This window comes from Camelus bactrianus, chromosome 23 (assembly GCF_048773025.1).
Source record: "Camelus bactrianus isolate YW-2024 breed Bactrian camel chromosome 23, ASM4877302v1, whole genome shotgun sequence".
In the NCBI taxonomy this organism is placed as follows: Eukaryota; Metazoa; Chordata; class Mammalia; order Artiodactyla; family Camelidae; genus Camelus; species Camelus bactrianus.
The window spans coordinates 32,016,975-32,044,558 of NC_133561.1; the positions used below are offsets into that span (position 1 = coordinate 32,016,975).

Sequence of the window (27,584 nt, forward strand, 5' to 3'; positions counted from 1 at the left end):
GCCTTTGGGTGAGCCCAGAGTTTGATTTCCGTGGCTCTGAATTTACTGCTGAGTGTACATGGGTGTGTATTAGTCTAAATCTGATCACATTCTCAGCCCTGGCCAAAAGGGAGCTTGTCCATTTCCCTCTCCCTGGAAATATTGGTGAGGGAGGCCTACGAGGCCTACTGGGCTGAGGAAGGCTCAGTTTGCCTGGGTCCTCAGGCTTTTCCTGGCAGTGCTCCTTTGGGATTGTCCGATGGCCTGAATGCTTGTGGCCTTGGCCATTATGGAGTGGTACTTTAGCAGATACACATCCTTGTGGGCCTGTGGTCTCTCTGTGGTTTCTCCACCCCACCTAAGCCTGACACTTTGCAGGTATCTCGTGTGTATGGTCCTTCAGCCTAGACAGCCCTGCGGGCCAGCAGGGATAAAAATAAAGGATCTCTGTTCCCTTTGGGGGTTTGTAACTGGCCATAAACTTCAGGCTTCTCATGCTCCCAGGATGTGAACTTGGACATGATAATGCCAAGTAGCAGAGAAAGCAGTGGGTGGGTTCAGTGTCAGGAAGCCTGGCTTTGAGTCCTTGTGTATCTTACTTCCTAGCTATTTGAGCATGGACAGCTTGTGAGCTTGTCTAAGACTTAGTTTGCCTACCTGTAAAATGGGAAAAAAATATCCTTGGCTCACAGGATTGTTTTAAAGATGAAATACACCGCTTACCATGAACTAAATAAAATCACATGTGCAAAAGCACTCTGAAAACTGCAGAGTACTATACAAAAGTGGATTATTCAGCCAGAGTTGAGTCTCAGTAATGAGGGAGGAAAAGCTGGTGCGGGTGGGGGGAGGGGTGGGAAGAAAGGGATATGAAATAGAGAATGTTCCGGAACCTTTCTTTTCTGGCTAAGGGAAGAATGACATGACGATGTCAAGGTAACTGTTCTTTGATTATTTCTTTATTTTTTATTGTTTAATTTTTTTTGTAGGGGGGTAATTAAGTTTTGTTTATTTCTTCTTCTTCTTATTTTATTTAACAGAGGTACTGGGGATTGAACCCATGACCTCACGCATGCTAAGCATGCCCTCTACCACTGAGCTATCCCCTCCCCAACTGGGTATTCCTCTTTAAATAGGGTTGGTAGAATGAGTGTTGGGAGAGAAAGAAAGTCTGCTTAATGATATTTGTAGCGAACTGGGGGAGACATCCACCCCCAAAGGCTAGCTACTGTCTATTGACAGGGTAGTGCTGAGTTGACAAATAATATAATAGCCAATGCTTACTGATGTCAGCCAGCTAGTAAATGACAGAGGAGGGATTTGAAGCAGGCAGTCCCACTCCAGACCCTGTGCTCATAACCTGGGTGCCACTGTCAGGGAGATAGTGGGTCTTGGGGGAACAGAAAGGGGCAGCAGAGTTACAGAATTCACTCATACTGGACTCCTTGACTTGAATGCCCATGAGATGTCACCAGTCTGGGACATACCTTAGATAACAAACTTCTCAAGGACAGGGACACTGAAGGAAAAATTCCTACCCAGCCCCAGCCCAGCATAACCCCTCCTTAATTCTCAATTGTTCAGGGGTTGAGGTATAAGGATGTGAGTCCCTTGAGCTCCCCCCTTTCTGGCCTTTCTCTGCTTTCTCATTCATATCCCTACATTCAGTGTCAGGAGAAGACTAGGGATAATCAAATCAACTTACTTTGCTACCTTCTGGGCAACTCTAGTCAGAGATTTAGAACATGGGGCGGGGAGAGGGGAGCTGGGAAAATGGAGGCAAGTCTTTTGTTTCGGTATTTCTGTATCTGCTTTGTTTTGTGTTTGTGGTGTGAAATGAAATTTAAGAGAGCATTCTTGTATTTCCTAAGATCATGTAAAGCTTTAGAATTGGAGAGGACTTTGGAGATCAGTTCCCTGCAAAGAAGTGACTCTCCCAAGGTCACACGGTGACTAGCAATGCTAGTACTTGCCCTGCAGATCACTTTACGACCCATGAAAGGGCCTATTCTTTGGTACTTTAGAATATGCCTATCTGCCAACCCTATCAGCGCCTTCATTGTTGGGAAATTCTCCTCTCTCAGGATCTCAGTGATGGAATGCACTCTTCTCCCACCTTCTTAGTGCTAAAGGGATTAAGGACACAGAGGACACCCTTTGAGCCTTGGGGCAGAGGCGCTCAAGGTATGGAGAAGGAAGAGGAGAGAGGTTCCCAACAGTCCTGAGGCAGAATACAGAATTCTTGGACAAAGGAATCAGTAATTCACTCCGTAGGAAAGTCTCACCTAGCAGAGGCTCCCCGATGTTTCAAAGAAAAGCCAAAAATCATTTGCCTCTTTTCCTTCTGCCTTCACTCTATCACTCCTGCCACTCTTCCCTGTAAACATTGTTCAACTCCCTTCTTCCTGGACCTATTTCTCTTCACTCTAGCCAACCGTAGTCACTGCGAGACAATCTCCTGAGCAGTGGTTTGTTTTTCTTCTCGGCAGTTCTTCCTACTGTGCTTTGTACCTCTTGAGTCTCTGCCCCGTGGATCCTGTCCTAGGGGTTAGGTTCTATTTCTGATCCCCTCCCTACAATGGAGGTGGGGGCCAGGCATGGGCGCTGGTGACACGTGTCTGGGTCCCCAGGCTCGTGTGGAGAGATCCTCTCCAGCCAAGTTCTTCTCCTTCTCTGTCTTAATCTACTTGGTGCTCTTGAGGGCAGAGCAAATGAGGGGAAAAGAGTAGAGAACCAAGGAGATTGCATTTTGAGGAAACAGTACAGTGTGCCTTGCCAGGTGGAAGAAATAGACGTGAGCTCTTCCTGTCTCAGGTCCACAGTAACCTAGAACCCAGACAGGAGTAATGCCGGAGCCCAGCCACACTGAGACATCGCAGCCACACTGAGACATTGCAGCCACATTGAGACATCGCAGCCACATTGAGACATCGCAGCCCCACTTTTCTGAAAGCAGTGTTTGCCGTGTTCCTGACTTGCCATCTCGTTATGTCTTCCGAAGGGCAAAAGAAGTTAAAGGGACTAGCAGCACTGTTAGAGTGCATTTAATTCTGACCAGAAGTGGAGAGATTTGGTTCGTAAATGGGGTATTATGGGAACCTGGGAGAAGGCAACTATATCTTCCCCAAAAATACTATAGCCAGAATGTCAGATTTCCACTCTAGATTTCAAGAAGGCAGATTTGGGGGGGCGTAATTAGGTTTGTTTATTTATTTGTTTTTAGAGGAGATACTGGGGATTGAACCCAGGACTTTGTGCATGGTGGGCATGCCCTCTACCACTTGGGCTATACCCTCCCCCAAGAAGGCAGATTTTTTTTTTTAAATTAAGAGAAAAGATGGATACAGTTCCCTGACAAGATGTTGCAGGTGATCCCAGCAAGGAAGGCAAAAAGGAGCCACTTGAGAAAATGTTCAAGTACCAAGAAAGGCAAGAGCATCCTTGAAGAAGAAAAGCCACCGGCACTGAGCATCGTCTACCCGCAGCTTTTCAAACCTTATCTGAATTTTCCCTCCCCCCATCCTTTGGAGGAAATAGATGATGATAAAATTGTCTCATTCCCCTTTGCAGATGGGAGAACGGAGCTTTATTTAGCTTAGGTTTACATTCAAGCTGAGACTAAGAAACATGCCTAAGATTGTACAACTAATTAGGGAAGAACCAAAGTTTGAATCTGGGTCAGGCTACCTCCAGAACTGGTGGTCTTTCTGTACTGCACTGAAGGGACCTGTGTTGGAAAAATGTCAATGAGTCTCAAGTTCTGAATGAGATGGGACTTCCCCAAGAGCCAGGTGACGGCAGAAAGCATTCTTCCACGGTCGTCTGTGGAAGGAGGTATGATCACAGAGAGATGTACGGCTGTCAGATCATGTTTAAAAAAGAGCTCACTCATTCATTCAGGGAATGTTTTTGTGAGTGTTTACTAGTGACAAGTGAGTAGGCTGTAGTGGGAGTAGTATGGGATGCTTTGAGAACACAAAAGCAGAGGTCGGACTTCCTGGTAGAAAGGAAATGTTTGCTGAGATGTTTATTTTTGGAGGGGTGTAATTAGGTTTATTTATTTATTTTTAGAGGAGACACTGGGAATTGAACCCAGGACCTTGTACATGCTAAGCATGCACTCTACCACTTGAGCTATACCCGCCCCACAAGATCTGGCCGATGAGCAGGGATTGGGTTGGGACGGCGGATGAGGAAAGTGGTGAAGGAGGCCAAGTGAAGGGCGTTGAATTTGTCCAGAGCCGTTGAAGGAGTTTGCATTTCATCTTTTATTCATCTGTTCATTCACCTGCTACGCATTCAACGTCTGTGATGTCCCTGGCGCCCTCCTCGGTGCACAGCAGTGAAGAGGACGGGCGAAACGAACTGCCTAGAGCAGTGTCTGATACGTGGCAAGGGCTCAGTGAATTGTGATGGTCTTGTTTCTTTTATCGTCCTTCGTCGGCAGGTTTGTGCTCAACCCTCGGGAGGCTAACTTGAATTCAGTATATCCCTGACCTTGAGTGGCCACGGTGTACTCCACAAAATGCACGTGAATGCATGGGTTCACGTAGTGCGATAATTCTGTTAGCTCAGTATGAGCCAGTTGTGATGGCTGCCCCACGAGGTGGTGTAGTCTTGAGCAGCATTTCACAGGAGTATAGAGGCTTGGATCAGAGTGCTGAATGTTTTGGGGGCCCCTAAATGCTCAGACTCTAATAAACGCTATGAGGTATCAACCTGGAAAAACAAACCCCAGTTCTGTCTTCCTCATCCAGCTTCAGGATCTCTGATCCAACCACAGGGAAGTGTTCGCTCTTCTCTGGGTTGGTCAGACCACCCTCAGGTTGCAGTATTTAACAGCTCTGTCCCATGTGTGAAACACTGTACTGGGCATCATGGGGAAAACAAAAATAAATAGGTAATTTTTATTAAGATAAATGGGCTTATGTCTATGAAAGGGCTTTGTAACTAAAAAGCACCTACGTGGATAGGTTATTTTTATTCTAATCACTAATGGAGTAATACGAAACAGTATAACTGTGGTAGGATGCATTAAAAATTTGAGAGATGTTCCAAAGAGAGCAAAGGCGCTTTCAGTCACAGGAGATGAAAGAAGGCTCAAGAACAGGCATTTGTAGAGGGCGAGCCAGGGAGTATTCCAGAAGGTACTAGCATGAGTGAAGGTTGGTGGGGAAACGAGGAGCCCTGGAGAATGGGGGGCCTGCAAGGGACTGGGCTGGAATTCAATGTTGGGGGTCTTGAATATATGACAAGAAAGGGGAGAGACAAAGTTTTTCGTTGGAAGAATGGCATGATCTGAGCTGCCCTGAGGGGTTCCCTGGCACTGGGGTACCAGCACTGCAACGGGTCGGCATGGGAGACGGAGAGGCTAGCTAGGGTGCGGCTTTAATGGGCGGGTAAGAGAAAGGATTACAATTTTTGGTGCATAACATGTGCTTTCTCTAGGTTATTTCACTTGATCAAAGTAATCAGAAGCTTGGAAAGGAATGGACCAATTTGGGAGAGGTTAGAACAGAAAGTCCAGGGGAACTCCTTCCCTGGAGGATTTTGAGAATGGACAAGATAGACGGTGTGTTTCAGGCTGGAAAGAGCACTTGAGTGGGAGTCTGAGACCTGCTTCCAGTCCCACTTCCCACCCAGCTACCTGTGGTCTTTGGTTCTGTCTCTCCCTCCCTCTCTCTCTCTTAAATCAAAGTACAGTCATTTACAATGTGCCAATTTCTGGTGTATATATTCATTTTCGCATTGTTTTTCATTATAGGTTACTAAAAGATACTGAATATAGTTCCCTGTGCTGTACGGTAGAAACTTGTTATATCTGCAGATCTTGGGCTCCCAGTTTATTCCTTCCTGCTCCCTTTCCCCCTGGTAACTTTAGGTTTGTTTACTATGTCTGGGAGTCGGTTTCTGTTTTGTAGATAAGTTCATTAGTGTCTTTTTCTTTTTTTACATTCCACTTATGAGTGGTATCATATGATATTTTTCTTTCTCTTTCTGGCTTACTTCACTTAGAATGATGATCTCCAGATCCATCCATGTTGCTGCAAATGGCATTATTTTATTCTCTTTTTATAGCCAAATAGTATTCCATTATATAAATATATCACAACGTCTTTATCCAGTCCTCTGTCGATGGACATTTAGGTTGCTTCCATGTCTTGGCTATTGTATATAGTGCTGCTGTGAACATTGGGGTGCAGGTGTCTTTTCAAATTAGAGTTCCCTCTGGATATATGCCTAGGAGTGGGATTGCTGGATCATAGGGTAAGTCTATTATTTTTAGTTTCTTGAGGAATCTCCATACTGTTTTCCATAATGACTGCACCAAACAACATTCCCACCAGCAGTGTGGGAGGGTTCCCTTTTCTCCACAGCCTCTCCAGCGTTTATCGTTTGTGGACTTCTGAATGATGGCCATTCTGACTGGTGTGAGGTGATACCTGATCTTTGGTTCTCCTATCTGCAAAACTATGGGTCTGGTTTTGTTGTTTGTTTGCTTGTTTATTTATTTGCGTGTTTTTTGAGTGCCTTGAGACAGTGATGAAGAGTGCTGGGCTATGTGGGGACAGCTTAGGCGTGCGCCAGGATAGTCACCAATATCAGCTGGACATTTGGTAAAACGGGGTGTGCCTGGATCTCCATGGCAGGATGGGAAAGAGACCTCAAACGAGATTCAGTTTAACTCTTGCTTACTTACTTACTTACTTTATTTATTTTAATTTTAAATTTTGTTTATTTTATTATTTGCTTATTGAAGTAGAGCTGGTTTACAACTCTTTGAGTCTGTATCTTTTACTACTGTGTGGCCTTGGGCAAATTACTCAATCCCTTTCCTGTTTTCATAAAATAAGTATAATAATATGCACATTTAAGGATTGTTGTGGGGATTAAACAAGACAATACCTGGCACTAAATATCAGAGACGAGATGGGGGGGGGATCTGTTTCCTTCCTTCTATTTCTGCTCCTTTTCACTTGGCCTCCCTCTCCATCACACACCAGAGCAAAGCGTGATACCCTCACTCCAGTCCTGACAGTGGACGTATCCCTGGAGGAACTCATTCGACAGACTTTGTAATGGTGTTTACGTACACTGCAGTGGTATTTCAGCAAGGTAGCCATGGACTGTGCTGTTACATATATAGGATATTTTAGCTCTAATATACCTGCACATACGGGCACGTTCTGGCTGCACTCGTCCGGCTGCAAGCATGTTAGCTAGCCCCTGAGAATGGCTGAGACTGGCCTCTAACTATTGCTACCTGGTAGACCCTGAGTGAGGGTCATGTGAGCAAGGGCCCCATGAAGGCAGGGCTGTTGGGATGTGAATGTGCTGCACTGCACCAAGTGGGCAGCTGGTCCACCCCTCTGCTGAGCATCCCCGTGCTGTCTGTAGACTAGGGCTCTGTCTTAGGGAGACCTTCTTATGCAAAGTGGGACATAGGAGCTGGGGGAAAGGCATTAGGGCAGGTACAGAGCAACACCGAAACTGACATGAGTCCTTGTCAACTGCCCAACCCCCTAGGTTACTTCCTGCTTAGAAAATAAATCTCCTTGACCCCGCCATGTGCAGAGATGCAGAACAGTTGTTTTAACACCATCTAAGGCGAATGTGTTCTTGCCCCGACACCAGGGCCACCATTTTAATCAGTCGTGTCCCACACACAGCATCAGAGTGTTAAGGAGACATTGAGAGTAAAAGAAGTAAGAAGACTTGGAAAGGGCTGACCAGGGAAGGCTTCTGACCATCTTGAGTTGGGGTGGAAAGAGGGGAGAGAGAAAGCAGGAGCAAGAGAAAAGCGCCTCAAGCTGCACCCATGGCTTTTGAAGCCCTAAGAGTCGGGAGGGACGGGCAATAGGACATGGGGCGTCTATGCCAGGGCACTGGAGCCTTCCACTCTGAGAGCTCTGGGGGTGACCAGGCTGACAGGGGAGTCCTGGTTGGGATCCCCTGGATCTGGCACTGTCAGGACCAGTGCCCCCTTCCCAGTCCCCCCATCTAGGTATCCCCTTTCCTGGACACTGAGAGGCCATCTCAAGGAGGATCTCATTTCTCAGTTCCCTCTTAGGGCCCTGCATCCTGAGTGGGCTTTCTCCTTTGACCTGGGTAAGACAGAATCCCTGGTGCCTCCCCAGGTTGTGTCCTTGGCTGACCCTCAGCAGGATATCCTTCCGGTCTGCTACCAGGAAGAGTGGAGTGGAGCTGCGTGACCCCTGCGGAAGGCCAGGGTAACAGCAGCCAAGGCCAGGGGTTGGAGGGGTCAGTGTCTTAAAGGGACAGGCTGCCTCGTAGGCAGCACTTTTTTTTAATATACAATGCTTCATGAATTTGCATGTCTTCCTTGCTTAGCGACCATGCTAGTCTTCTCTATACTGTTCTAATTTTAGTGTATGTGCTGCTGAAGTGAGCACCTGGGTGGGGAGTCTTGTTTCCTGGAGAGGGGCAAGAGAGCCCTGGGGCTCAGGAGCTAGGACCAGGGGAGGCCATGGGGAGGCAAGGCTTACTCCGGAGATCCTCTTCCCCTACCTTTTAATGGATCATTTTTCCTGGGGCTACTAGAAATTTCCCTTACGTCTTCCAGATTCCCTTAGCTTGGGCACCCTTCTCCTCAGACTCTGCTTTTTAAGTGCACGTGTCCCTTGGAGAGACTAACACTTTGGCCTCTGACACCCCTGGGTAAATTAGTATCAGATGTCTGTTGGTGAGTTTGTTTTTGTATGTTTTTTTTCTTTCCTCCCTGGGCTGAAAGATGAGGGCTGCCTGAGACCTGACACCCCTTTCCTTTCCCACCCTGGTCTATGGGACCCCAGGGCTTCTCCATTCTGCCCTGACTTAGGAAATAACCAGCTGCCCCTGAGGCCTGCCAGAAGCCAGGTGGCCTTTGGGCGCAGGCCCTCCTGGGCTCTTCTGCCCGAGTCTCCTTCCTGGCATTCTCGCTGCCTGGTGCCCCCTTGGCTGGCTGAGCCTGTCCCCGGCGCGCTGGGACGTGGGCAGGGAAGGGCCTGCTTGGGAAGGCCCGGAGCTGCCCTTGGAGCCTAGAGGTCCTGTTTTTCCTTTATCTTCAGCTTCCTGTCTACTTTTCTCAGCTTCCTTTGCCAGTGACAGTAAGACTGTCACCTCACGGTGTCTAGAACCTTGTGGTGTCCAGGCTGGCTTTCTCTCCTGCCCTCAGGGAGCCGATGAGGGAGTGAGTCCGGTCGAACCCTGTGCGTGCTCAGCACACACTCTGCCACTGAGCTGCACTCTACCCTCCCTAGGGATCTTCTTTCTTCCTTTTTAAACAAATTTTTATTTATGTATTTTGGGGGGGGTAATTTGTTTTACTTATTTATTTTCAGTGGAGATACTGAGGATTGAACCCAGGACCTCATGCATGCTAAGCGCGCTCTCTACCACTTGAGCTATACCCTCCCCCCGACCCCAGGAATTTTCTTGATTTAAGGTGTTAGCACTAATTGAAGATGGTCTCTGTTATCAGACAACATGTCAAGATGGCTGATTTAGGGACTGTGGTGGCAGAGGGACAGTGGGCGGGGCTTGCGGACAGTAGTGCAGAGCCTCGTCGCCTCCAGGAAGGAGGGAAGGAGCTTGCCCTGGGCACGGTGTGGGGGCTGGGCTTCCGCTCCTCCGAGGTCCCCATGGACGACTGGCTCAGCCTTTTTCCCCTTGGCTTCCTTTTACCCTCCTCCAAGCCAAGCAGGTGGCTGTCAGCTGCGAGTAGCCCACTGCCCACACAGCCTGGCCTTGCCCACTGGCTCCTCAAGGCAGGCTTACAGGCCGTCACCCCCACACTTCCCACTGACAGCGCCACCACATGGGGGCTGCTGGCTCCACCTTCTCTAATCTGTGTGTAGGATCATTGTGGGGACCAGTTCCCTGCGTCCTTCCCATCCCAGGTTCTAGCGAATGAGGGCCAGGTGTGTCCTCATGGGGCGGGGCACAGGGCTGGGGCCAAGACTGTTTCTGAGTATCAGCCCAGTGGGTCTATGGGCCCCTCCCAACTCTGCCACGGCTTCACTGTGAGACCCAGGCGAAGTCGCTGACCCTTTGTGGGCCTCGCCCCACTTATCTTTAACAGACAGGGGGACCCTGTCATGGAGAAGAGAGATAACCTTTCAGATGTCTACGAAAAGGACTACCAGAAAACAACCAAAGAATTGTTATAATTGAGTGAATTGGAGATACTACGTAAAAGTCAGGGTGTTGATCCCCAGCAAAGATGTCATTCTTTTGGGATACAGTCTCACTGGCATTATTCAGTAGACTGGTTAGTTTGATGCCTCTGTAGTTACCCTGAGATCCCCGTCCACTTGCCTTGGGGTTGGGCCATACTTCGAAGTGTTCCTCAACACTGCCTCCTTTTTTGGGGGGAGAGGTAATTAGGTTTATTTATTATTTATTTTAATGGAGAGACCAGGGATTGAACCCAGGTCCCTGTGCAGGCTCAGCAGGCATTCTGCCACTGAGCTGCACCCTCCACTCCTCAATGCTGCCTCCTACTCCTTGCAGACTCTGATGGGTGAGCCCCGCCCAGCGTGTTCAGACGAGGAGTCTGGACCAGAGCCGTGAGGCGGGGCCGCACTGCCTCTCACCTCCTCCCCCTGTGAGCCCTCCAGGCAGAGCAGAGCCTTGTTGGCATGTTGTGTCCTCGCTTTGGTGCCTCGGCTGGATGGGAACAGCTGTGACCTGCTTTCTGGGCTCTGCTTAATGGGCTGGCCTCCTCCAGGGAGTTTTCCCAGCCCACACAGGAATCCTGGAGAACCGGATTCCCAGGGGCATGAGCTGGGGAAGCTGGGCTGGAGGTTCAGCCGGGGGTGACAGAGGCAACAGTCTGGGTGCTGCAGGAGCCCTTGGTTTACAGGAAGCAAATGGCACCGTGAAGCAACAATGAGGACAGAGCAGAACAGATGTGGAAAGCGAGGGCTAGAGAGGGCTGCTGTGTCCCCATCGCCGACTCCACTCACTTCCTCCTCCCAGAGGGGCTGCCTCTATACTTCTTGGGGTCTACGGTACCTTCAGAGAGGCTGAGGTTTCCTGGATGTTACTGCTTGGAAACGTTGGGTGGTTTTTCTCATGTGGGTGGGCTGGTGTGAAATTTATCTGTGAAGAAGTTTCCTCAGGAGTCCTGTCAACTGGAGGCCAAGATTACTAAGCGAAGGCCATCCTGGGAACGCCTCTCATCCTCCGCCACCCCATCCCGCTGCCTTTCTCTGGAGGCCAAGGAAGCTGAAAAAGTCATTCTTAGCCACCGCGGTCCTTGGAGGGAACCTGGCTGATCTCAACCAGAAGGGCTGGCCCTTGGGGCTGCGGTGGCTGGGGGCAGGGGAGGAGAGAGCAGGAAGTATGGACCAGACAAGGGAGATGTGGCTGCTCTGGCTTCTGGGATGATTCCTGGGTTAGAAATCCACACACTGCCAAGACCTTTCTTTCCTTCTTGCCAAAGGTTCCATTCAGCTGATTGCCAGCTCCTGGTCCTGGGCCCTCCCATCTAAATGGTCAGCTCTAGGAAGGAAAGTTTTGAGAGCCATGAGCTGCCTCATCTCTTCCATTTCTGACTCTCTTTGTACTCAGATCCCAAATCTGCAGGGTGTGTGCTAGGAGGTGTGATCTCCAGGGATTCTGTGTGTGTGTGTGTGTGCGCGCGCACATGCATGTGCATGCACGTGTGTGCACACATGCAGACAGAGTCAGCTGCACGGAAGGTTTCTGAGCCAGGACAGGGGACTCAAGACTGTAAATGCAAACTCGACTGGTGTAAGTGTGTCACAGACTCCTGGTACCTGTCTCTCTGCTCTCTTAGGACCCAAAGAGCTCTCTGTTAACTCTTGTGTCCACTTTAGCTTTAAATTGGTGGAGAGTCCGGGGTAGGCCCAGGAAAGAGAGAGATGGAAAGAAAGTTCCAGTAGCAAAGACCGAACCACATGGGGCAGTTTTAATTTGGCCAAGAGGATGCTAGAGAGGGGCTGTATGACTGGGAAGAAAATGCGAGCAGTTATTTTGAGTCTCCCCACATGTGGAACTAAGTGAGAGCCACACAGAGGGGACGCAGGTTAAGTAAGAGAAAGGCTCTGTTGGCGCGTGTGACTTAGCAATGGGCCTGACATCAGAGAAGCTCTCAGAGCTGTGTGAGACCTGTAGGTTTTCAGTACGGAAGCAGGGATCAGGTGCACATCTGTGTGAGGCAGGGAGCTGACCTACTTGACTTCTTGTTATAGCTTTCACTGGAGGAGTCAGATTCCTGGCCCAGGGCACGCAGACGTCCCTGCTGGAGCTGGGGCTGTGCAGGGGGAGAGGTGGAGCAGGGCAGCGGGGGGTGCAGTGAGGGGTGCGGGATGGGTCCCTGGCTGCAAGGCCAGTGGGATTTGGGGTCTGGGTAATTGTGGATGTTGGACGTGGATGGGGGAAGGGTCCTCTCTGAAGAGAAGACTCTGGAAACCAAAGGGATTAAGTCCTTGTGGCCTCCAACCCCTTGACCCATTCTGTCCTGAAGGAGGTACTGAAGGTCCCTTCCTAGAGCAGTCCTAGAACTGAGTCATCTTCCCTTAGTAAAATCTAGAAGGCTGGGGGCTTGAGACCCTCCATATTTTTTTACCACCTTTCTTAATAGCTCTCCATTTTCCCTGCGCAGTGAAGATGGGCCAAGACGTGCAGGGTTTCCCGTTTTGTGCCCCAAAGTGGGGACTGAATTATTTATGGCCACGGCTGTCACTTTTGCTAGACCATACTCCCTGGAATTGTGCCATGGTCTTCTGAATACTTCTGAGTCTAGCATGGCACCTGGCACATAGCTTGTGCTCATTGCCCACTAGAATCCAGCTCTGGGGCTCAGGATGTAGGGAGATGACCCAGACCCATTAGTCTGTCTGTCCCAAGTAGAGCAGCTCTGATACGGTGCCCTCCAGCAAGACGACAGGAAGCCCTCTCCACCTACAGCTGGTGTCATTGCTGGTCCCAGGGACCCCTCCCTTTCTGGCACTGGGACTGCACAGAGCCTGCTCACTGGAGGGAGTGCCCTCTCCTTTGACTTTAAACCATTGTGTGGCTCTGCCCTGACCCCATTTCCTCCCCCACTGACCTCTAGTCATCTGTTGGCCGCTGTGTGGACTGAGTTTGGTGCCTGGTGCCGCTTAGACCCTGGCACTGATCTGCTCCCCAGAAGCACGCCCTCTTCCTTCACCAGCTGACTGCCTGGTACTCTTTGGGGTCCCTGTCCCCAGTTCCCTCTCATCTTCCTGGGAGTTCCAACAGTTCTAGTCTGTGGTGTCAAACCTGGCTGCACATCTGAATTGCCTGAGGGGCTTTGAAACGTTCAAAGTCCAGGGACCCACTCCACTAAATCGGACCCTCCAAGAGAGAGGCCAGGAATTATATGTTTGAAAAACTTCCCAGATGACAATGGCAAACATTTGAATATTACTGTGTCAACGTTAAATTTTGTGGGTGTGTTAAAGGCATTGTGTTTACACAGGAGAATGTCCTAGTTCTTTAGAGATTCAGGCTGAAGTATTTAGAGGTGATGTGTTTGCATCTTTTTAATGGTTAAGCAGAGAAAGACAGAGCATGCTCAGATGTGGGGAAATATTAACAATTAGCACATGCAGGTGGTGCATGCAGTGACCTTTCAGCCCGTTTCCATCTACCATCTAAGAGGTGGATGCTAGAAGAGAACATAGGGCCACCAAGGCGCACAATTCCAGGGGGCGCCATACATGTGGTTCTCTTTGTTGTGCTAGAGGATGTCATTCACGGAGTGAAGTGTGTGGGTGCTCCATGGAGTTGTACGACGCCGCGGTCCTGGCCCCAGCCTTCTCTTCCTGCGTGGGGTATGGAATAGCCAAGACCCAGGCCCTCAACCACCGAACTCTTTCCTGGGACCGACCTGGATATTTGCTTTTTTTTTTTTTTTTAAACAGAATCCCTAGTAGCCCTTGCAGACTAAGGGAACAGAGCAGTTTCTAACTTGTCAACCCAGCAGAGACTGGCAGGGAGGGAACTGAATTGGGGAAGAGAATGGGGGAGGCAAGAAACATGAGACTCTGATTCCTAAAATACTTTGTGTCTCCCCACCCCTTCTGGAAGATGAAATTCAGGGCTTGAGTTCTTAGGGGAAGCCAGTGCCCGTTAGCTGCAGGTGGTTGGGACTGGTAGCTCCCGCCTTCCTCTTAGCCTCTCTGGATTGGCCCTGTGCCTGGCTGCTGCTCTGAACCTTCACTCCACCTTAGGGGGTGGCTCTCTGGTCCTGGTCCTGTAGGGGATATTGTCTGTCCTACCTCCTCAGCACGCATCGTGCGGCATAATTGAGCAGAACACTGAACCTTCTGGGAGGCGCAGCTGCCAGCACGGCCCGGGCTCATGATCTGTCAGCCGGCCACGCCTCCTCTGCATGCCTGACAGGCAGTGGGGTGGCACCCTGGCCGGGAGCTGGGGGACAGTGGTTAGAGAGGGGTGGCTCAGCTTTCCTCCTGTGAATTCCAGGCTGGGAAGGGCCTCAGGAGCTGGGCCTTCCTTCTCTTTGCTCCCAGGGATAACTGTGGCATTCTGTGGCATTCTCTGCGAATTTTGACTGGAGGGAATCAGTAAGTCAGAACCGAGGAATCCCAGGGCTGGAAGGCACTTTGTGTGGTGGTCTTTTTTTTTTTTTTTTTTTTTAATGGAGTTACCAGAGATTGAACACAGGACCTCGTGCATATTAAGCATATGCTCAATCACTGATCTACACCCCTCCCCACCATTTGGTGGTCTTGTCTATCTGCCCACCTGCCTTTACAGGTGCTAAACCTAGCCCAGTCCTACCTTTGCAGGATCCCCAGGGAAGGACACCACCTGCATCCAGACGACCCACCTCCACGCCTGAAAATTCTCACCATCAGAAAGCTCTGCCCTCGTATCCTGGTTCAAGTTCAGTGGAAAACAGGTGATTTGGGAACTTGAGGAGCTTCGTGGCAGGTCCACACTTAATAATTTTGAATGAAAGATTTTAAGACGATATTTGAAGATTGCTATTGGGAGCATAAAGATGGGGACCTTAGTCCCAGCTGGGGGTTCAGAGAACCCTTCCCGAAGAACCTGATGTCTCAGCACAGTTTGAGAAGTTGGAGGCACACAGGCAAAGAGCACTCGGCAGTTGGGAAGGGCGACCCGGGAGCAGGAAGATACTGAACAAGATCGCAGAGGTACAAAGTACATGGGAATGAATGTACTGGAGATGAGAGGAAGATGAGGGCTGATGATAAAGACCTTGTAAAGGAATCAGGTAGAGAGCCTTTGGAGGGGTTTAAGCAGAGAGTGAGCTTATCAGATTTACCCTTTACAAAGAGCCCTCTGGCTGCTCTGGGGAGCAAGCTTTACAGAGGGAAAGATCAGTAGGAGAAGGAACTGTTAGAAGGCTATTGTGATAGCCCGGGTGGGAGAAGATACGGGTTTAATTAGGGCAGCAGTAGTTAGGGTGGAGGGGAGGACTAGATTTGGGGAGCATTATGGGGAAGAGTGGGCAGGCCTTGATTGGATATGGGATCCAGGAAGACGGTAGGGATTCCTAGCTTGGGTGGTGCCACTCACCGAGGTGGGGGGCCAGGAAGGAGGAGGAGGTGGTGGGAAGGAAATAAGAAGGTGCTAGTTCAGTTCTGGACATTTGGGGTTTGAAGGGTGGGCATGTAAACTGGAGCGGAGAGACATTTGGAACCATCAACATGCGTGGGGCATGAGTGGGAGACCAGAAGAAATGAGACTGCCCAAGCTGGGGGTGTCATGTTAACGGAGGCTGAGAATGGAATCCTGAGCCAGCGCCAGCATTTCAGGGGTGGACACAAGAGGGACAAAGATGGAGGTGGAGAGCAAGAAAAAGTAGTGTCCCAGAAGCCATGGGAGCCAGGGGTAGAGGATGTAAGGAGAAAGGGAATGGTCTGAGAGCCAAATGCAGCAGCAGTGTCCGGGCAGATAGAAATGTCTGTGGAGTTGGGTCGCCTGGGCGTTGTTGCTGGAGCGTTTTAGCGGAATGTTGGGGGCAGAAGCCAGACTGTGGTGAGCTGAAGAATAAATAAGACACTGTCGAGAAACAGCGTGTCTTCGGCTCTTGTGAAGTGTGGCTGGGAAGGGGAGGAAGCACGGGGAGGGTATTCGTTGGAGGACGAAGTAAAGAGAAGGTGCTTAGGGTGTAGGTTTTTTTTTTTTCCTCTTCTTTTTCTTTTTAAGGCTAGAAGAAGCTTGGACATGTTTATGTGCTAAAGAGAGAGGCCCAGTTAAGGAGGGAGGTGAAGATACAGGAAAGGGAAGGGAAATTCGTGGAGCGTTATCCTGGAGGAGACCCCGTGGATGGGGGCAGGAGCACAGGAGGGTTGTCCCTCAGCACGAGGCGGGAGCCTGCTTCCCCTGAGACCAAAAGGAAGAAAAGGAGGCTGAATGCAAGGGTGGATTTGTCAACGGGGAAGAGAGGCAGGACGTTGAGAAAGATCATTTCCTATGGCCTCAGTTTTTCTCTTCACAGTGGTGCCTGGCTAAGGCCAGTCTTACTACTCTGCTTGTCCCAGCTCAGGGCTGAAAATCCACAGTCCTTCGCTGGATTAAAAGGCTTAAGCTCAGTCTAACTTTGAACGTTTATCTAGCATCTCCCATCTGAAGCACTAGGCCCTCCTTTTCCTGGGCCCAGTTTCCCATCTGTGGGTGGCCAAGTTCTGAGTATCTCCATCTGTTCATCTGATTCCTTTAAAGTTCAAGTAGCAAGATTCCTTCTTACTATCTGTGGATAAAAAGTAATCGGTAAGGAGCTGTTGGAAGGTGGAGAAACTCAACAGGCAGAGCAGTCAGCAGAGACCCACTTTGTGTGCCCTGAAGCTGGGCTTGGGCTCTTCTGGTTTTGGGAAAATACCTCCTGGGACTCACTGAGCCAGCCTGAACCTGACGGATGTACCAGGGCCCCGGGAGGGCACCTCAAGGGAGGGGATGCTGTTCTCCGAACTCGTTTGGAGTCTGATGGAACTTGCCACACACGAATCGATCTAAACTTTTTTCCTATTGATGTTTTCAATTTTCTCATCATAAGGAAGGATGTGCTTCGTATGTTTGTTACCTGCTGGGTAAAGCAGTACAGCAAAATGAAGACTTGTTGATAATTTTAGGAAATCCTGAACTTACCGGCAGCCAGTGCAAAGGGTCAGAAGTGTCTGCTTCACACTGTCCTGCCCACCCCAACCTAATCTGAATCACACGCACGCGCACATGCACACACACACACACACACACGTCCATGGTTCTCAGCTTCTGCTACAGACTAATTTTCCAGGGAGTTTTTAAAAATACCACTGCCCTACCGCAGACCAATTAAATCAGAATCTCTTGAGAGTACCAGTAATCTCATCAGTACTTTTCAGAAGTTCCCCAAATGCTTCTTTTTTTTTAATGGAGGTACTGGGGATTGAACTCAGGACCTCGTGCATACTAAACACACACTCCACCCTCCCTCACCCCCTCACCCCCAGCCCCCAGCATTTCTAATATGCAGCCAGGGTTGAGAACCACCGGGCCAGGCTAACATGGTCATTACAACCATGCCCTCACTGCCTTTTGACAGGGGTCCTAAAGGAAAAGGATATCAACACTGGAGTCAATGAAGGGGGCTGCTTGCGGCCAGATGCACCTGGCCTGGGGTCCTGCCTTGCTTCTGAGGGCCAAGACCCCCAGGCCTCACCTGTTGGCAAGTCTTGTTTTATTGATCATACTGGTTTATTTTGGGAGGACCTTAGTGCATTCTGAGTACTTGTAAGGTCTGTTTCATAGGACCTCATTGTGCTTTTCATTTTCAGCTTTACTGAGGTAAAACTGACATGCAATAAATTGTACATATTTAAAGTATGCGATTTAAGTGTTGATGTAAGTATGTACCCGTGAAACTGTTAACCTCAATCAAGATGGTGAACATTTTTATCATCCCCAAGTTTCTTTATTCTCCTCTGTAACCCATCCCTCTTTCCACCCCTTCTCAGATAGCCACTGACCTGCTTTCTGTCACTGTAGATTAGTTTTCATTTTCCAGAATTTTATATAAATGGAATCCTACACTCTCATACTCTTTTGTCTGGCTTCTCTTCCTCAGCCTAGTTATCTTGCGATTCATCCATGCTATTACATGTTATCAGCAATTCTTTCCTTTTTGTTGCTGAGGAGTATTAAATTGTGTGGACATATCACATTTCTTAAATCCATTCACCTGCTGATGGACATTTGGGTGGTTTCCCTTTTTCGGTATTCAAATTAGGCTGCCATGAACATTCATGCGCAAGTCTGTGTGTGGATATATACTTTCATTTTTCTTGGGTAAGGAACCAGGAGTGAGATAGCTGACTCATATGGAGTGGATGTTTACCTTTCCGAGAAGCTGTTTTCCAAAGTGGTTGTACTGTTTCACATTCCCCACCAGCAGTGTGTCCTCTTTAAATTGACTGAAGAGCCTGTCTCCATCTTTTCCTCTTAGCTGACACAAAATGACTCCTTCTTTCCTCAATGTACCTGTGAGCAAGGTGAGGATGGAGTTAGGGACCAGAGACAGAAACATATATAGATGAATGGAAGGGTGGATGGATGTGATAGATAAATAAAGTTGTCTTGGTGTCTTTTTTCCTCCATCTTTCAGTTTCTTTCCATCTGTAGTAGGCACTCAAGAAACAGGCAGTGGCCCAGATGATATAACCCAGTCAGATTATTCACACATCTCTTTTTGTGGCTGAATGATTGATATCTTTATCCCTCACCTGCAGGTGCCCAGACACCATGCCACAACCCTGCAGACCTGACATTGCCAGGAAGTAGAAGACTTCCTTGTCTCCTGTGTCCCCCATCCTCACCATGTCTTCGACTCAGGGCAATGGGGAGCACTGGAAGTCACTGGAGTTGGTGGGCATCAGCCGCAAGGAGCTGGCCATGGCCGAGGCCCTGCAGATGGAGTATGACGCTCTGTCCCGGCTTCGGCACGACAAGGAGGAAAGCAGAGCCAAGCAGAACACAGACCCCTCTCTCATCAGCTGGGACGAGCCCGTCCTAGACTTCTACAGCAAGCCAGCGGGAAGGCGGAAGGACCTCACACTCTTGCGCGGTCTTTCTGGCTCTGATCCTACCCTCAATTACAACTCACTCTCCCCACAGGAAGGGCTGCCCAACCACTCTACCTCCCAGGGCTCGCAGCCTGGCCCAGATCCCTGGCCCAAAGGCACCCTGGCTGGAGACTATCTCTACATTTTTGATGGTTCAGATGAGGGACTCTCTTTGTCCTCAGGACCCGGGGACACAGATGATTCTTCCAAGAAACTGTCCCCACCTCCTCTGCCTCCTCGAGTCTCTATCTGGAACACTCCTCCCCTGCCTCCCAGAAAGGGGTCTCCCTCACCCTCCAAGATCTCCCAGCCCAATGACATCAACACTTTTTCTTTGGCCGAACAACCTCCAGGCAAATTGCTAGGGCAAGAGATCCTAGAAGAGGAGGAGGAGCCAAGAGGTGGGGGTCCGGGGCGCCTCCTGGGCTCTGTGGACTACGACGGTATCAATGATGCCATTACACGGCTCAACTTGAAGTCAACCTATGATGCAGAGATGTTGCGGGATGCCACCAGGGGCTGGAAGGAGGGCCGGGCACCGCTGGACTTCAGCAAGGACACCCCTGGAAAACCCGTGGCCCGGAGCAAGACCATGCCCCCCCAGGTGCCCCCCCGCACCTACACCTCCCGCTATGCCAACCGAAAAAACTCAACACATGGCAAGAACCGCCGGATTTCTGCCGCTCCGGTGAGGACCTTGTGTTTCTCTGTCCCCTTTCCCCATGTCACTTAGAAACAAAGAACAGCCCCTCCTCCTGCTTGCTGTTCCACATCCACATCCGCCCCACACTCACCCCTTTGGGCCTTTCCTGCCCTCTGCCTCTGACCCTGGGCCCCCGGGCCCTGATGCGGGAGAGGCAGAGGGGTACCAGTAGTGATGTGGCTCCTTTTCCAGCCAAGTTTTGTGTATCTTGGCCAGATGGCTCTTCTGGGGGCAGGCATCCTGGAACCCCAGGTCCCAGTGTGCGTCCACTGCACGATGTAACGATGAGCTGGGGTGAGGCGATTGGGTGCCTTGGTGACTCTATGCCCAGTGGCTTTGTGCTCTGGAGTGAGTTGCTTCTGCTCTTTGACTTTCTGCTCTGCCAAAAATGCTGCCTGGTGATGGGGCCTAATCATGGCATTAACTGTTTAGTGCTCGCTGAGTCCCCAGACCCCGGGTCAGACCCCTCAGCAACCCCGCCTAACGGTCCACAGCACACAGCCCGGGTCCCTCTCCTCCCAAAGCTCGATTGTCCTCCTCCGTCTCTCTTCTCCCTCCTTCTGTCTCTCTCTTTCTTCCTCTCTGGCTCTCTCTGTCTCCCTTCTTCTATCGGTCTCTCCTCACCCCTTCTCTGACTCTCTCTCTCTCTGTCACTGTCTGTTTCTCTCCCCCACCCCCTCCCTCCATCTCTTTCTCTTTCTTTTACTGTGATAAAATATACGTACTATACAATTTACTGTCTTAACCGATTTTAAGTATTCTGTTCAGTGGCATTAAATACAGTCACGTAGTTGTGTAACCATTACCATCATCCATCTCCTTTCACAGTGAAAATATTTAGGAAAAAATATGCAATATGACATTAATTACTCTTATCAGGAGATAGTATAAAATAGCAAAATCTCTACATAGAAGTGTGGGGTGGGCTCCAGGACAGGCCTGATCTTTTTCTGGTTTAAAAAGAGCCAGCAGCACCTCCATAGGTGGGACCTGAAGCCTGCTTTGTGTTTAACCTTTGGGCCCTGGAGTCGAGAGGCACCCCCCACAGTGGATGACTTCTGTCCTGACAGCGATCCTCCTCATTCCATCCCTGTTTCCTCCTTATCCATTGTCTGAGGGACGCTGGGGCTTTCCCACCTTGTGTCCCAGCAGTTGGGATCCTTCACAACTCTGGAAAAACCACGTGGTCCTTTCTTCCTGTGCTTCTGCTGAGAGTCTCCCAAAGCAGAGGCAGCTCCATGGATAAGTCACAGCTCTAGAGCACAGGGCCTTTTAAAGGCCCTTCTCGGAGAGGTGGGGCTGATCTCGCTATTTATAGGGACTGGGAGATTCCTGTTCCGCACAGCTGGGCCTGCTCGCCACCCTACCGAATCAGGCCACCCTGGTAGGTGGTCACCCCTGTGCCTCCCACTCCTGCTCCCTGCCCCCTTCCTTCCCCCATCCCCTGTGTGTTATCAGAGTTCTGGGAGGGAGCTTGGTCCAGAGTCTCCTTGAAGAATCTGGGGCAAAGCAAAAAGCCCTGGCCAGTTCTTAGGGGAAAATGCGGCCTTGGTCTTCCCCATCCCAGCTCAGTGCAGGGGCTCATCCCACCAGGAGGGGGTACCCCTCAGTCCCTCGGCCTGTACCACCGCCCCGCCGTCGCCGGGCTTCCAGCGGGAGGGTGCCTCCTTGTCCCCGGCCTGCAGAGCCAGCTCTGGAAATGGTTGGCTCCAAATGCCAGCCTGGTACCCCCACTGCCAGCCTCTACCCGGCAGACTCCCCCCACCAGCATCGGGCGATGCCACCAGGGCCTGCCAGCAGGGTGAACGTAAGTGGCTTTTGTTTTCTTATGGAGCCAGTGAGTGGCACTGAAAGAGCATGAAAATGGCCCTCAGTCTCCACTCTCTTCTCCACGCCCCTTGCCTTCCCCTCCTCTCTCTGTCTCTCTGTCTGTCTCTCTGTCTCTGTCTCTTTCCCTATCGCTCTCACTTTTGTGGGTTAGTTGCTGACAGTGGTACTATTGTTTTGACTGGGACACAGGCACGAACTTGGCAGAGCCAGGGCCTCACATGCCAACTGGCCCCACGCTGCCCTCCCCTCTCTGCACCCCCTCTGTGCTCACCCAGGGGAGCAAGGCCAATCAGAGGGGGTCACTCAGAGGAAACAATCTGGATATTCAAATGAGGAGCTCAGCTGTTGCCATCTGCCCCCGGTGGGGGGGCGGGGAGGATGGCAGGAGAGCCCGGGGCAGGCTGAGAGGTGAGGCGGTGCGTGTGTGTGCAGACCCCGGAAGTGGCCGCTTTACCGGATGCAGGCCAGCACTCCATCCGAGATGTCGCTTCATTCCCTTGGGGTGGCCTCCCCTGGCGGCTCTAAGCAGGCCCGTCAGGCACCAGCTCCCCCTCCACTTCCTCCTCCCTGGGGCTGCACTGCAGGCCTTGTTCGAGGGCTGCTTTAGAACTCCTCAAGGGTGACTGAGAGCAGCTGTGGGGTGGGAGACAGTTTGAGGTCTGCTTTGAGAGAATCCCCACCACCACACACATGTGCTCGGACAGGGAGTGGGGCTCAGGCAGGCTGCCTGACATTCCAGCTGTTCAGGACCACAAGACTCGAGAGCCAGGAGGAGCTAAGCCTTCTATCAGGTTCTTTTCCTACCCGGAAAGCTGCTTTGACACTTTCTTCCTCAAATAGCATTGCCCGGGAAGGGACGTGTATCTGAGTCATCACCTCCATCTATGGACTTTCAGCCCCTCTCCGTGCTGGGTCCCTGTGGCCGGCTGTGGATGTTGAAACTTTGCTCAGGGCCCAGCTTCCCTGGGGACTGCTTGGACAGTCCACTTGCTCTGGCCTCTGGTGGGATGGGGAAAAAATAGCTGTCTGCTCAGCTCCCTGCCATGCCTCTGGGAACATACCCCAGGAAGTCTTGCCTGCAGCCCAGTGAGCCGGGCACTGCCTGACCGGCAGCCTTGAGCATATTAGACATTGGCCCCTCGGGAAGGAGGTTGGGCCACACTCATGTCCATCCCACCCAGGCTTCCAGACTTAGCCAAGGCTTGAAGTCCTCTTTTCAGCTTGGTTCTTGGTCTCTTAGGAGGATAGATAATCCTGAATTTCCCCTATTTTCTTGTGCGCCTTTCACTAGAAAGCCTTGACACCTAGAGTTAAAGAGTTTAGATCAGGAGCAGCCTATGGGGAGGGGCTGGCATGAGGGGAGAGGCGCTGAGTCAACTACTCTTCTCTTAAAGGTGGGCTCCCGGCCCCACGCCGTCACCAATGGCCATGAGCTGTTTGAGGTCTCAGAGGAGAGAGATGAGGAAGTTGCTGCATTTTGCCACATGCTGGATATGTAAGAGTTAAAAGAATCGGAGGGTTGGGGAGAGTTGGGGGCGGTGGGGAGGACAGTCACCCCCCCAACCCCATTCAGAACTTTCTGGGAGGAAGAAGAGCCAGATTGAATAAACCTCAGTTCAAAACTATGGAATGCTTCCTACAACAGGTATTTGCAGGCTTGTTGGAATCTTAAGAAGTTTCACATTTTGGACAAAATTTCATGAAACCTCCATCTAAAAGTCAAATGATTCCAATCTTTTCCAGCTCAGTTGCCCTTAGGAACAAATGCACCCCAGTTGGAGATAAGCGTGTTATTTTATCTGAAGTGAAAAGAGAAAGGAAGTGGGTTCAGAAAACTTTTCCATGGAACTTATTATGGAAAGCTGTGTCATTATAGAACTAACCCTAATGTTCAACTCAGCTTAGGAAAATTTTTGCAACGAATGTGTCTAGACCATGGTTTCCCAGAGCTGCTTCCCCAGTGCCTCCATCCTGGCCTGAAGACCTGGAGGGCCTCCGGGATGGGTGGGGACAGAAGGGGCCTCAGGCCTCAGGGTGGGAGGGTCCCGGCAGGCCTCTTCTTGACTGCTCTCTTCGGGAGGCACAGCGAGGGTCCTTCTCACTCTCTTCCTGCACAGCCTTCGATCTGGCTCTGACATCCAAGACTACTCCCTCACAGGCTATGTCTGGAGTGCTGTCACCCCGAGCCCGGAGCACCTAGGGGATGAGGTTAACCTGAAGGTGACCGTGTTGTGTGACAGCCTGCGGGAGCCACTCACTTTTACCTGCAACTGTAAGTTAGTGGGGAGGCGGGGCGAGCATCCCTTGAGGTGCGGCCGGGATGACTGTGTAGCGTCCTTTGGCTTTGATTCCCAACTCCATGCAGACTGTGTGTTGGCCTGGTGATGGTGCTGGAGAATGTCTAGCCAGGGGTCAGGGATCAGGACGACCCCCGTCTGCCCCAGTGCCCCCCATCATTGCTCCCCCTACCTCACCCCTTACAGGTTCCTCCACTGTAGACTTGCTCATCTACCAGACCTTGTGCTACACCCACGATGAACTGAGGGATGTAGATGTGGGTGACTTTGTGCTGAAGCCCTGTGGGCTGGAAGAGTTCCTGCAGAAGTGAGTTGCCTGGTGGGGACAGGCGGGGTGGGAGCGGCACCTGCCTCCCTGGTGGTAGGATTGTGAGGGGCTTCACAGCAGGGTGCTGGGCTCGAGGCTTGGGGCTGGCAGCTCCTTCCCAGCCCCACAGTCAGGGCTCGTGCTTTCTGGGCACACTCTCAGCCACGTCGCACTTTCCCCAGGAGCTCTGTCTTCCAGCGGGGTTGGCTGGCTTCGTGAGCCAAGTCCGCTGTGGAAAGAGCTTGGAGCTGGGATTAGGCAAAGACTAGGTCATATCTGCTTGCAGACTTCTGCATATGGAGAGATGTATGTATGGGGGCCAGGGGCTGAAGGAGGACTGGGAGGAAGCACCCTGGGGAACCTAGGGTTTAAAAATCACAGTTGCTCTCCCCTCCCCCTGCCGCCTAGCCCCCCCCCCCCCCCGCATGTGCAGCTGGTTACGCTCCTCACCAAAGGTTCGCCTCCAGCTCCTCTCCATCCAGTGCCCTCTGCAGCAAGCGGCCTCCCAGGAAAGTGTGATGTGGGCCGTAGGCTGCAGTCCCCTTTCCACTGTCCCGGGGCTCTGGAGTGCTGGGGGGAGGGGAGGGGGATTCTACCCTTTAGGGTACAGCTGCTGACTGACTGTAGAATCAGCCAGAGGGCAGCAGATAAGAAAATAGAGATCCGTTTTCCTCCCCAAGCGTCCAGTTACCTACTGCCGACAACCTGGCCCACTTGGAGGAGGCAGACCTTGCGAATGGGGAAAGGAGGGGCTTGTGTCTCCCTGATTAAGTGCCATCACTTGCTCTTCTTCTTACATGCCAGTCTGATTGCATGGATGGTTGACCTAAGGCTGGAGCAGTTCTTGGCTGGTTTCTTTAACCTTAGGGAATCGCGGGCCCTTTGTGGCCTCTGTGCTCTCAACTGGAAAAGTGAGAGAAAGGAAGGGGGCAACAAATTTGTGCCGTGCGTACTCGCTTTCCCATAAAGGAATGAAGGGGAGCCTAGACTCAGGGTGTCCTGGCAAAGAGCCCCCAGGCAGCCTGCCACTCTTGTAAGGGAGCAAGGGGTGTAGTGGGTCACATGAACACACCTGGGTTCCAGCTTGCCACTTCTTAGTTGGGGCAGCTTCTGTAAAATGTAGTGACAGGTAAATGTGAGAATGACCCAGTGAGCAGTCAATACATACTTGCAGGGAAGGACTGGTCCACAGAGAGGAATGCCTGGGGATCTGGATCAGATGGATGCTGACATTTCCCTTTCAGCTCCCTCGTCCTTGAGCCCGAGTCCGGAGGTGATAGAGAAGCTGTCAGGTTCAGGTTCTGACTTCCCGCCGAGACCTGGGTGGGGTGCTCTGGGTGAGGTGGAGCAGGCCGTTGGTCCTGGGGCCATGCCTCTCCCACTGTAACTGGAACGCCCACAGAGGAGGGCCTTCCACAGAGAAGGTCAAGCAAGTCCCCAGGGAGCCTGGGGCCATCACTCTTGGTCCAGGAGCCCCCTCCCACTCAACGGGAAAGCCCAGACCCCTGAGCACAAGACAGCTGCCTTGGATGGAGGTGGAAAGGACCCTCTGGGGGGGGTTCCAGAAAGCTGCCAGCTCCCATGGGGGCCCTGTGTTTCCTACCTACCTTTGCCTAGCGAGCGTGGCTGATGCTGAGGGGGAGTGGCGGATCCAGGAAGCAGGCTGCTCTCAGATAAGAACCTTGAGACAGTCCCAGGGGAGGGTTGGGTTTCCTGCTACCTCCCCCACCCCGCCACACTCTTCCTTCCTCTCAGGGCACTCCCCCTAGACCCGCCCCACGGCCCAGCCTCTCGCACCCCCAGGTTTTGGCTGCAGTTCAGTCTTAGCAGGTTGGGGCCTAGATCAGAGGCTTGGCCCATCCGGGTATGGAAAACCCACTTAAGCCCTAGCTGGACCCAGACTGGCCTCAGGCCCGGGCACCTCTGTCAGCTTCTGCACATAGCCTTCTCCTTTGCTCCTCTCTTCTCCCCTCCATTTCTGGCCTAGATTCCCAGCTCTGCTGAGGAAGGAAGTCCCTTTCCGGCTTCTGTTACCCAGCTGCTGGGACTTGGCCCCGGCCTGCAGTGCTGGCCTGCAGGTGGGACTCACTCTGCCCTTCTCCCGGGTTTCCTTTCTGACTGAGGTGTGACTGGGAGGGAGGAGGGGGCTGGATCACTGGGGGACTCCCTAGGCCCCCTTCTCTGAAACTTGGGGTGGGTTGGGGGGAGGGGGCGTCTCACATGTCCCTTGAGCAGTGGAACTGGCATGCAGGCGATCCGTAGAGATTTATACTGTTATTCACAGTCAGGCAGGACCCACGGAGGGAGGTGAGAAGCAGAGCTTTGATGGGCTTGAGGGTGACAGACCTGGTAGCTTGATGGGTTGGCCTGGCTGGCCCCCATACCCACATTGGTTAACGGTAATGGTGGAGGTGTGAGACTTAGGACCACAGTGTTGGGAGGGTGTCACCCACTGAGCTCCACACCCAAGTCTGAGCACAGCCTGGCTCCAACGTGTGCTGTGTACCAAAGCCAAGAGAATGGGGTTTAAACTGCCCCTGAGAAGTCTCTCTGTTCCCGACTCCCTCCAGAAGTTCCCACCCTGGAGTGATGAACGGTCTAGGTAGTAAGTACCTAGGAAAGTCAACGTTTGTACAGACCGAGGGTTAAACGCATTAGGTGGCTTTTCTTTAGATGGACCTCTGTTTCTCTCCCCGAGCCCTGCCGCGGTATTTCCCAGGAGCCAAGGTGGGGGTGCATCACAGGTACCACCCCTTCACCTCCCTCTTCCCCCTGCTTCCCCCTCCCTAAGGCCAAAGTATGCGTTTCCCTTGCATGTTCCACTGAGTCCCCAGGATGCTAATGGCCTTGTCCCCCTGTTCCACCAGCAAGCATGCCCTGGGCAGCCACGAGTATATTCAGTACTGTCGGAAGTTTGACATCGACATTCGGCTACAGCTGATGGAGCAGAAAACTGTCCGCAGTGACCTGGCCCGAACGGTTTGTGTGTGTGTGTGTGGCGGGGGTGGCGGGGGGCAGGGGTAGGTGACTGCACAGGGATGGAGAGGTAGTGAGCAGAGGGCGATATGGAACACACTGGGTGGGCGTGGGGTGGGAGCGCTGGGCTGAGATAAAGGCACCACCCCTCTCTGAATACTGTGCTTATACAGGTGAATGATGATCAGAGCCCCTCCACCTTGAACTACCTCGTCCATCTGCAGGAGAGGCCAGTCAAACAGACCATCAGCAGGTGAGAGTGGGTACCATCTTGGATGTGGCCCGAGCAGGAACCTCGCGGGAACCCCGGCAGACATGCTTGCCTTTCTGCCAGGGCCAGGGGTTCTTGCGGGTGTTGGGAATGGGGCCCAAGAGTCTTAGAGGAAAGGATTCCCACCCCAGGGTAT

General features: G+C 51.6%; 1 protein-coding gene and 1 non-coding gene across 10 annotated transcripts in view; one reads left to right on the forward strand and one right to left on the reverse strand.

The window, feature by feature from the left end:
• The window catches only part of PIK3C2B (phosphatidylinositol-4-phosphate 3-kinase catalytic subunit type 2 beta), a 61,340-nt gene that overhangs the window by 1,883 nt on the left and 31,873 nt on the right, over positions 1-27,584 (forward strand). The window contains exons 2-8 of one of the 9 annotated variants that reach the window (XM_074351996.1): positions 14,752-14,896; positions 18,732-19,752; positions 22,992-23,092; positions 23,715-23,869; positions 24,081-24,201; positions 27,069-27,180; positions 27,351-27,430. In XM_074351996.1, coding sequence (XP_074208097.1) covers positions 18,820-19,752; positions 22,992-23,092; positions 23,715-23,869; positions 24,081-24,201; positions 27,069-27,180; positions 27,351-27,430 — 1,502 coding nt within the window. In that variant the 5' untranslated portion in view covers positions 14,752-14,896; positions 18,732-18,819. Of the gene's footprint in view, positions 1-14,751; positions 14,897-17,531; positions 17,672-18,731; positions 19,753-21,004; positions 21,575-22,991; positions 23,093-23,714; positions 23,870-24,080; positions 24,202-27,068; positions 27,181-27,350; positions 27,431-27,584 lie in introns of those variants that run through there. The other 8 variants (XM_074351997.1, XM_074351999.1, XM_074352001.1 and 5 more) reach the window with 8 other exon arrangements.
• LOC123611789 (U6 spliceosomal RNA) lies at positions 8,287-8,393 on the reverse strand. The gene has a single exon (XR_006718886.1). It is a non-coding gene; the product is annotated as a U6 spliceosomal RNA (small nuclear RNA).